The 11,096-nt window shown below is 42.1% G+C and overlaps 2 protein-coding genes across 5 annotated transcripts in view; one reads left to right on the top strand and one right to left on the bottom strand.

Moving 5' to 3' along the window:
- The window catches only part of LOC126572549 (protein unc-79 homolog), a 41,788-nt gene extending 38,213 nt beyond the window's left edge, over window positions 1-3,575 (top strand). For 3 of the 4 annotated variants that reach the window (XM_050231943.1, XM_050231944.1, XM_050231946.1), the window contains 3 exons: window positions 63-241; window positions 425-842; window positions 924-3,575. In XM_050231943.1, the coding sequence (XP_050087900.1) occupies window positions 63-241; window positions 425-842; window positions 924-1,217 (891 nt within the window). In that variant the 3' untranslated portion in view covers window positions 1,218-3,575. The remainder of the gene's footprint in view (window positions 1-62; window positions 242-424; window positions 843-923) is intronic. The other variant, XM_050231947.1, reaches the window with a different exon arrangement.
- LOC126572550 (probable glutamine--tRNA ligase) lies at window positions 3,470-6,044 on the bottom strand. The gene is made up of 2 exons (XM_050231948.1): window positions 4,449-6,044; window positions 3,470-4,370 (listed from the first exon to the last, which is right to left on the bottom strand). Exons 1-2 carry the CDS (start codon window positions 5,950-5,952, stop codon window positions 3,550-3,552), a joined length of 2,325 nt encoding a protein of 774 aa, XP_050087905.1. The 5' UTR covers window positions 5,953-6,044; the 3' UTR covers window positions 3,470-3,549.
- Between the last annotated feature and the right edge of the window lie 5,052 nt (window positions 6,045-11,096).

Below are 11,096 nucleotides of genomic sequence, written 5' to 3' on the forward strand. Positions count from 1 at the left end.
TCACGCAATAGCTCTGATTGGAAGCGTTTTGATTTTTTATCTTATTGTACTCTGATAAACAGAATTTAAGAGCATCTGGCAGTATACCGGGTCTCTGTGAGGATACAATTGGTGGTGTATTAAAAGGAGCCATTGCGCAGTATCTAGCATTGGAGATGTCAAAGGGAAATTCCAAGGATAGCCGAACTGTTTCTAAATATCTCCCTTGGCTCAATAACGCGCCGTCTTCTCTACAGCAAGGGTTAGTATCAAGGGCAAAAATATGTTTCATTTGATTATCCTTTAATTTGAATTCCTTTAATAACTGCATTTAATAACAACTTAATGCGATCTAATTCGATTGTGGTTCTGAGATATACAACTATAATGATTTTGTTTCTTTTCTTATTTTTTGGATAAACCCTTTATTTTTTGCCCAAAATAGCCCTAAAGAGTTCACAGAATGTGTTGGGCATATGCGGCTTCTATCGTGGCTGCTGATGGGTTCACTAACTAATACAGCGCTAGTAGTGCAACGAATGGACATGACTGCGCCTCATCAGCCACATTTGCGAAGTGGTGCTATCATCATACAGCCAGTGCCTCAAGAAGCTAGCTGCCACATTGCCGATCACGTGCAAGTTATTTTTGCTGGTTTTGCGGAGCAATCAAAAACATCCGTGCTGCATATGTCATCCCTATTCCACGCATTTACTTTGTGCCAACTATGGACAGTATACCTAGAACAAGTCGCTACACTGGCAGCGATTTCATCAGAGGCCTACCACACTACCCTCAGCGTGGTTTTTGAGTTTTGGGCTAAGGTAACACCATGCATCTTACAATTAGTTTCTCATTCAAAGGTAATGTAATAGAAAATTAAAAACAACAAAAATATAAATAACAGACATGTTTAAAATCTTCTGAATTTAAACCTCCCATAGCTTTCAGAAAGCGTGAACTTGCATTTTTTGGGGCTACTAGAATCGCTAAAAGAAACTAGATCGACTGTTCTGGCAAAGTTACTACCCCTCTGGACACCAGTATTATCATCAAACACACAACTTTCTGGAACACTCCATGTGCGATTGCAGAATTGTAGAGACGCCGTACCAAATCTCGAAGAGCAAGAGTATCACGCATCTGAGGCATTACTAAAATGGTTGCAGCGCTTGCAATTCAAAATGGGGCAAATCGAACTCCAGTCATCTACAGCTACTCAATTCTATTCTATATAAGTAAATACTACTGCTGGACAACACTCAGTTAATAATTTGTATTTCACATCATTCGGAAGAATTAGGTTAATAAAATAATAAATGTACTTCACATGTGCCGTATACACCCAACCCCAACGTGTGCCCAACGAATTTCACCGAACGCAGTCTGAGGCCCAAATCGACCCTATTGGCCTTTCCATTCATCAGAAAAGTCTTGGCTAAATCACTATCTATTAGTCTATAGCCTGTTGAGCGGCTGTCATAGCAGGAAATGGTATACAGGAAATGCTACTTTCATCCTCTTGAAAGTGGCTATTTTCGAATTCCGTGTCGAAAGAATTCCTCATCTTCTGAAGTAATCGGTCAACTAGCAATTTTTCGATTCTTTCATAATGAGTGAGTGAGGTGCAGCCAAAAAATGTTTTCAGTTATCAAACAAGTAGTATTTAGGATAACAATCTTGTATACAACGAAAGCGGTAACATTTTATATTCGAAGTTTTCTGACAAGTTTTTCATCGATTTTCCAACATGCGGTCGCGCATTATCATGTTGAGTATTACCACATACCGGACACGCCGGTGATCCGGCGCGACGGAATCGGTGAAGGTAGCTCCGGTAACAACCGTGTCCCGACAGGAACTGCGCCAGGAAGAAGTCTACCTCACCGTGTGGCCTGCTGAGCCATGGTTCCAGTTCCGGAATGAGTCGGTGTGTCCACCGACCATCGTTGGCTTGGTTCCATTGCCTCTGCCACCGAGCTTACGAATCTCTTCTGGTCGCTTCGCGCGCACCTCTAATTCCCCTTCGTCGGCTGCACTCCAGGTCTTCGGCCAGGATGATGCCAATGGGTATCATACTCGCTATGACGCAAACTGCCTCCGACGATATAGTCCGGTATGCACTTATGACCCTCATGGTCATCAGTCGGTATGTCCTGTTTAGCTTTGTGAGTTTGCCCGCGTGTGAGCCCAGCGCCGAACTCCACACCGGTCCTCCGTATCTGAGTATAGACGTCGAAACGTTGGCGTAAAGACGTCTTATACTAATGCGCGGTCCGTAGCTGTTCGGGAGGATCCTGGAGAGCGCATTGATCGCTTTTGTAGCTTTCTCACAAGCGAAATCCACGTGGCTGTTGAAGTTGAGCCGGTCGTCGATCATGACGCCAAGGTACTTCACTACCCAGGCCACTTCCAGCTTAATCGACGCTACTCAACCACCATATCGATAGCTTCGTTTGCTCGTCGTTGTGCGTCCTCTGCGGTGATTTTCGCCGTCTTGCAACCCTCTGCCGTGTCATAGAGGAGGACTCTGTCCTCGAAGTAACTCTTCAAGATTCGGCACAGGTATCCCGGTACCCGCATACGGTGTAGCGCTTTCGCTATTGCCTCCCAGCTAGCGCTGTTGAAGGCGTTGGCGATATCGAGCGTCACTACCCTGCAGAACCGGAAACCCGCCGGAAACCAGCTTCTGCCTCTTCCATATGTCCGGGAAGTGGCCTTCGGTCAGGAGCTTCTGCATGACAACCCGGAACATGTCGGGGGCCTCCTTGATCGCGGTTTTCACTGCAACGTTCGGTATACCATCCGGTCCCGGCGCCTTATTGCTTGGCAGCTTCTTCCCGATTTCCAAAATCTCCTTCTCCTCCTCGTTCGAAATCAGAATTTCTGCTGCGGTGCTCTCCTCGTAGTCCGCTGTCGATTCGTGGGTCGGGAAAAGCTTCCCCACTATCACTTCCAGCTTTACACTGACTCTAGCTGCCGCTGGCCCGCACACCTTCGCCATCACTATACGGTACGCGTCACCCCACGGTTTTTCATTGGCTGCCGCGCACATTTCCTTAAACGGCCCATAGACGCTCAACTTTATTTTTCAATACTTGCATCCAAGTTGATTGACACCAAAATATTTATCGTATGAGGGCTACATTGAGCTCCTGTAAAAACATTGAAGATTTTCAGCCAGCTGAAAATATATTGATGAGGCTGAATAATGGCGTCTTCTGTGGGCCACATCAACTAACACGATGCGTCTGTGGCCCTGATTGATGAAACATTAAGGACTATGCCCACATATGAGCAATAAAAATAAAATTACAGTTCGACGCAATTCTTGCATCCAAAACATTGATAAATAAAATTGAGCGTCTATGGGCCGCTTAAGGTCCCATGAAACAAGGAGACATGACATATTCACTAAGTGTAGAAGTAACCGCAGACAACGTTGTGTCGCGATTGTGATTAACCCCTGCTAATAAAGAGATCAACCCTGTCCAATATTGCAAATACGAAAAAGCTTTATTAGAACATTTGAAGATAATTTTTTTTCATGCGTTAACGATTGATATTTTATCATTTACTAGACATGCCTGCGTCTTCCTTCAGAGTAACAGTGCGATTAAAGATCAGCTGCCCATATTTCACAGTGTCGGGATCTACAGAAAAGAACCCTATCCGTTCAAATTGAAACCTTTCGTAAACACAGCTATTGTTCATATGCTCGTCGACGTAACCACAAATCGAGCGCATCGTATCCTGTCTACAATCACTTAGAAAACCACCTGGAACATCAGTGCTGTCTTCTGGATTCTTATGCGTGAACAATCTTTCATATAGACGAACCTCGACGGACACGGGTTTGGCCACCCAGTGGATATAAGCCTTTGGCTTCACTGTCTCTGTGCACACTTCGCTGTTACATACAAGTTCCAATGGAGTAGCGCCGTTACCGGTACGTACTATTTTTTCAACTCTTATCATCATACCAGTGTATTTCAGACCGACAGCTTGTCCGACAGATAGGCGGCGGAAATAATTATCAGCTTGTTCCAAAAAGTCTGAGGCTTCTATGTACACAATTCGGTCGAACCATACTTCATGAGAACCTCTTTCAGCATCATTTGGGAAGTTAGGTACTGGAAGTTTGATAGGTCCGTTATGCGGATAATTGTTTATCACTATTTTTAAAGGTACAAGTACGGCCATAGTACGTCGAGCAGTAACATTAAGCACATCGCGTACGCTTGCTTCAAGTACAGCTGGGTCTATAGACGTTTGTGCACCGGTAAGTCCCATCAGGGAGCAGAAATTGTTTATTGCTTCCGCAGGAAATCCCTTACGCCGAAGAGCTGATAGAGTGAATAACCTAGGATCATCCCAATCGTTGACGATATCTAGAAATTCAGTGAAAGATGTAAGACATATGGTATTGATGTTAATAAAAAAAAGTTATAGGTAAAGAAGATACGTACTTTCCGTAATGAGTTTGTTGATCTTACGCTTTGAAACTACCGTATAATTGACATTGAGTCGTGCATATTCCCATTGTACTGGACAATAGATGTCCAGTGCATTGCATAGCCAGTAGTAGGAAGATCGCCGCGATTGAAATTCCTTCGTACAAAGCGAATGAGTAATGTCCTCCAAGCTATCGCATAAGCAATGCGTGTAATCGTACGTGGGATATATACACCATTGAGTACCAGTACGATGGTGTGGTATGAATTTTATCCTGTAGGCCACTGGGTCCATTTTTCCTTCTTCTAATGTAACCTTCATTCGCAAAGTAGCTGCACCTTCGTCAATTTTCCCGTTTTTCATATCGTCGAACAAGGCAAGGCTTTCTTCAATAGGACGATCGCGCCACTTGGATGTTTCCGGAGTAAAACCCTTCATTTGTTCTGCTGTCTGATGGCAAACGTAGGCCATATTCTTGCGAATTAACTGTATCGCAAATTCATACAACTGTTGAAAGTAATCGGAAGAATAGGTCACCTTGAACGGTTTATAACCCAGCCATTCAACAATATTGCGAATTCCGTGGACGAATTTTTCCTCCTCTTTCTCCGGATTCGTGTCATCGTATCTCAGAAAGCACACACCATCGTTTGCTGCGGCATATGCAAAGTTAATGTTGATAGCCTTGGCGTGCCCAATGTGAAGGATGCCATTCGGTTCCGGGGGGAACCGAGTATGTACTTTGCCGTTCGTTCGTCGAAGATGTTCCTGCAGTAGTCTTTCCGTATTTGGTGTCACAACGTAACCATCTGTTTTGAAGTTTTCACCCGGACGATGAAAATCGACGTTTCGCATCAATTCAATCATCGAACAGGGAATACCATCCAGTGCGTTGAACTTCGCTGTTGTTTTCCTTATCGCTGCCGTCGGCTTTACTACATTTGGAATTGCTTTTTCGTGTTTCTTCTTGCTTTGATCTTCGTCAGCTGTCGTTTTTGGACCAAGGAGGTCAAACATCTGCACGTCGACTTCGTTTTTTAAAGCTCTACCATCAATCCACGGTAGTGAGTGACGAATTTCCGTAAGGAGTTTGCCCACATTAAACCGATACCTTTGCTCCAAAATATTTTCCCTGTGTTTCGCCAGTGCTGCTTCCACTGCTCGTTCAATTTCTTCCGGCGTTACAACAACCCCTACACCGCATCTTTTGTCGAATTCAGCCTCGTCGAATGAACCTTTTGCAACATTCGCTAACAAGTATTCAAGGGCAGTGTCGACCCTCACGCTTGTGTCGAGACTTCCATCAACAACTTTGCGTATCAAAATTTCCAAAAAAGAAGAAATTTGCGGTTTCAGTTTCGAGCATACCTGAAACAGCAGTAATTTTTTTGGCGGAGTAAGCTGCGCATCAATTGGTAAATAGGAGAAAGCACGGGTAATTGTAGCAGTAAGCGCGGCATTTTTAAGAGTCTCTTTTACTTTATGCTCGCTAAGTCCCAAACAGTAAAGGTACTCCATTGTGATATGCTTTAAACTTTTGCGTATTCCTTAAAATGGTTTAGGCGCGGACGGTGTACACGTAAAAGGATGTTCAAGTCAGACCACGAGTTCAAGATGTGTCAATTAAACAGGTGAAGTCATCCCGAACAAAGTGTATTAATTAAACAGGTGAAGTTATAGCCGCCTTATTGGATTTTTGCTATGGTTCGGTTGCTGTCAAATACGTGTTTACCAAATTGAGCCCGTTGACACAGAGCATTTTCTCGCTCCTGTTATGGACCGTTTACACGCTATGATTTTGATCGTACAATCTGGTTGGACGATCAAAATCGTTAGAGTGTTTCTACACTGCTCGAAAATTTTCGTTTTCGTAGCGCAATTGTCGGCAAAAGTCAAAACCTCCATATAAAGTTTGACTTTTGCCGACAATTGCGTTACGAAAACGAAAATTTTCGCGCAGTGTAGAAACACTCTTACGTATAAACGGAAAAATTTGAAGCCGGGGATACATGAAGCGTAAACTCAAGCGTAAATATAAAATTAATTTACACTTGAACAAGTTTACATGACCGGGTTGAGACGTGTAATCCGAATTACACTGAACTTTTATCGACTTTTGTAAGAAAAATAGGATCTTTTTTCCGAAGAAAAAGATTAAAAACGTTAGTAATGATCACTCACTGTTAATGCAAACCACAAACAGGAAATATAGTGAGGCAAATCGCTTGCAAACAGCGTTTACGCTAGGATTTATGCTCCGTGGACCTATGATCTTTTTTACACCGTGTAAACGGCAAATGTAAACGTTTTGGCATTACATTCTGAGTTTATACGAGAGTTTACGCTTCATGTATCCCCGGCTTGACAGCTCTCCGAACAAAACCAGATTGGATGCGATATCGTTGCAAATAAAGCAGCAGGGCATTATTATTGGTCCAATTTACATACATTCAGGGGCGTTGTATGAAATTTGATTTTTTTGGTTGTTTTATTCAAGACGGGAGACCTTTGTTGTTGTTCGCGTTATTTTTACCGAAATTTATTGCCCTTTACGAATGTTTTTGGCGAGTAAAAAGTAAAGATTATTGTTATCGCATGAGATCGGCCGATCAAAATCGTAGCGTGTAAACGCTCCCGTGCGATTTCGATCTAGATCGTCCAACCAGATTGTACCATCAAAATCGTAGCGTGTAAACGGTCCATTAAAGCTTAACAGAAGCGCGCGCCATAGAAATTCTCTAGCCGGGGATACATGAAGCGTAAACTCTGGTATAAACTCAGAGTGTAATGCCAAGAAGATTATACTTATGTCAAGAAGATTATAGGCCCGCGGATCGTAAATCCGAGCGTAAAAGTAAGCGTAAACACAGCACCAACATGAAGCGTAGCGTTATGATGAATTGAATGTTCTACAATCGCTAATATACAGTAAAAACATCTTAAAATATAAAAGAAGATGTTCAGAAATCAACTTATCTCGTCGATTTATGTTTTTTGTGGCCAAAAACACATGTAATTGATGTAATAGCATAGTGTAATTGCAGGTGCACGAATGTAATTGCAGTTGACGTTTCGGTATAAACTTTTATGCGATTATGCCTGCCACACGAAGCGCAAACTTTTTGGCATTACATTCTGCGTTTATACGAGAGTCTACGCTTCGTGTATTCCTGCCTTAATGTCAAAAAGTTTACATTTGCCGTTTACACGGTGTAAAATAGATTATAGGTACATAAATTAATCATAACTCCTAAGCCGGCGATACATGAAGCGTAAACTCTCGTATAAACTCAGAATGTAATGCCAAAAAGTTTACGCTTCGTGTGGTAGGCATAATCGCATAAAAGTTTATACCGAAACGTCAAATGCAATTACATTCGGGTACCTGCAATTACACTATGCTATTACATCAATTACATGTGTTTCTGGCCACAAAAAACATAAATCGACGAGATAAGTTGATTTCTGAACATCTTTTTATATATTTTAAGATGTTTTTACTGTATATTAGCGATTGTAGAACATTCAATTCTTCAGAATGCTACGCTTCATGTTGGTGCTGTGTTTACGCTTGCTTTTACGCTCGGATTTACGCTCCGCGGGCCTATAATCTTTTTGACATAAAGGCCGGAATACACGAAGCGTAAACTCTCGTATAAACTCAGAATGTAATGCCAAAAAGTTTACATTTGCCGTTTACACGATGTAAAAGAGATTATAGGTCCACGGAGCATAAATCCTAGCGTAAACGCTGTTTGCAAGCGATTTGCCCCACTACATTTCCTGTTCGTGGTTTGCATTAATAGTGAGTGTTCATTACTAGCGTTTTTAATCTTTTTCTTTGGAAAAAAGATTCTATTTTTCTCACAAAAGTCGATTAAAGTTCAGTGTAATTCGGATTACGCGTCTCAACCCGGTCATGTAAACATGTTCAAGTGTAAATTAATTTTATATTTACGCTTGAGTTTACGCTTCATGTATCGCCGGCTTAAGTATAATCTTTTTGGCATTACACTCTGAGTTTATACGAGAGTTTACGCTTCGTGTATTCCTACCTCTAGCTTAAACGCTGTTTACAAGCGATTTACGTCGCTATATTTTCTGTTTGTGTTTTACATTAATAGTGAGTGATCATTACTAGCGCTTTTAATCTTTTTCTTCGGAAAAAAAGATCCTATTTTTCTCAAAAAAGTCGATAAAACTTCAGTGTAATCAAAGTGTCTATTGGAAACAGGTGAAGTCATAGCAATTTGACATAAAGCACCAAACGTCAAGTAACTGACAGCTATTTACGTTCATTCCAACCAGCGTGCGTTTGATTCCGGAAAAGTTCAACGGTTTTATCAGGCATATTATGTACATTTGCTCGTTTAAATGATACGTTTCCTAATTTTAGATCAAACGAGCAGTTCCTTGAGCTCGAACTTGGATTTTTTACTTCGCAAAGCGAATACAGCGTCTCTAATGCAACCAAAACAAAGGCACGAACTGTCAGTTTTTTTCATTCATTTTTCTAATCGTCGCGAGCGATTTTGTTCGGTATGACTTCACCTGTTTCCTATAGACACTTTGCGTGTAACGTATGCATTAAAAAAAAGAGACAAAATTTGACGATTTTCCATGGGCAAACCGTCAATTGCACTGCAGAAACTAAAAATGTAGCATCAATAGTAGTTATCTATGAGTTATCAGACAAAATTTGAAAGCTCTATCAGTCGAACTCTAATCGTGATGGCGAAAAAAGCGAAGCAACTTCGTTCCGAGGTTTGCGCATTTCAAAAACGGTATCCTGACGCGACCAAAAAGATTATCGTGTGACGCTTTGTGAGTGTCGAATATGGCCGTTTCAGTATTTACAAGATCTTGGCAATATTGTCCAACAATAATAGCATCACAAGAAGGCATAGTTCGGCACGGCCGACGACTCTGACCGGTCAAAACCTCCAAAGGATGCTGATGGCCGAGACCGAGGAAAAAGTGGTTACATCGCTGCGTGCGTGATTGGCCGTGAGATCGGTGCAACGGCCCAAATAATTAAGAAGTATCTGAAGTACATAGGCATACATGTCAGAAAGCGAATATCCCGGCCACTAATCTCAGAGCAGCAATTAATGTCACAGCGACAGTGGTTGATCACGATCGTCAAGATAATTTTTTTGGCGCATCGCGACGTGGCGGTGGTGAATGAACGCGATACCTATCTCATTCTAGAAGAAAAATTATTAAAAGGCACTTCATATTTTACTTCCCGCACGAAGAAAGTGAGCTCTAAAGTGAAATTCACTCACACACCAAGTTCCTCAAGAATGCCCTGCCCTTCTTTAACTCCGAACTGGTCGTGATCGGGAAAATTTATTATGCAAAGTGACTGTAGAAGGTTGCGTCAATCATCAAGGAACACTAATAGTACAAAGATCGGGGAGTCTTACCAGAAACGATACGCGAAGCGATCGTTAGACAAAATGAAGCGGCTAAGTACCAATGTGATACCAAAGATTGCGAACCCGCTCAACGTCCCCCAGCTGCTGCCCATCGAACATTTTTGGGCTAACTTTAAACGTAGGATCTATTTTAACAATTTTATTAGAAAAATGGAGGAGGAATTAAATGAAAAGACACAGAAATAGTTGAAAAACATGTGCACAAATATGTTTTTGACTGCCATGCCGAAATTACCGTCTAACTTCCAAAATCCTACTCGGAATGGCGTAGAATTTTTTTGCTGATAAACTGATAAACTCCCTTTCCACATGTAATTTACAGAACTCAATTATCGGTCATAGTTTATTTTTTATCGTCATTCAAATTTTGTCTCTTTTTTTTAATGCATACGTTAATTCGAATTACACATCTCAACCCGGTCATGTAAACATGTTCAAGTGTAAACTTTTTGGCATTAATTTTATATTTACGCTTGAGTTTACGCTTCCTACAACCGGATATTATATTTACGCTAGAGTTTACGCTTCGTATATCCCTGGCTTTTAATTTCGTTTTGTTTTTGCGTTCATACTCACATGCGATGAAGTCATTCCGAATAAAATCCCTCGTTTTGTTTCTACATTGCGAAATTTTTGTTGAGTATGAATCATTTAAACGAGCAAAAGCGATACTATACTTGATATAACGGTAAAACAGTACGACAGCCCCCGTGAACTCCGCGCTTAACTGTCATTGTGGGATTTCGCCAGTATAAATTGGCAACCATTTTAGCAGGGTTGCCGATTTCCTACCTAGCCAATGCACCAGAAAGAGAGAGGCCAACCTTTGAAAGAAAGGCGCAGCTATAGGTTACCAAAGCGAATTTAAAGTGCGGGCGAATTCGTTTTGACAGTTCAAATTTCAAACTAACGGACATGCAACCACATGCACGACGTATAAATTGTCGAGATCAAGCCAGCTTTTGTCCTTATGCTCAGCGTGTGGTTTCTGTCCACACTGAGCTGACCTTTGGACACCTCCGTTATCGTTTTGGAGATGTACCGCCCCAGTCAAACTCCGCACCTGGCAGCCGCCGGCCAGCAGAGGACGTGCCACGAGTGCGCTAGCAACCGGCCAGCCGTGTGTGGCGTAGCTGAACGCTGAGCGAGAAACCATGGTGCATGGGCGCACGCGTCAACCGCCGATTCAAACGGGGGGCGAATAAATCAACGCCATCTGCA

Source organism: Anopheles aquasalis, chromosome 2 (genome assembly GCF_943734665.1).
Source record: "Anopheles aquasalis chromosome 2, idAnoAquaMG_Q_19, whole genome shotgun sequence".
In the NCBI taxonomy this organism is placed as follows: Eukaryota; Metazoa; Arthropoda; class Insecta; order Diptera; family Culicidae; genus Anopheles; species Anopheles aquasalis.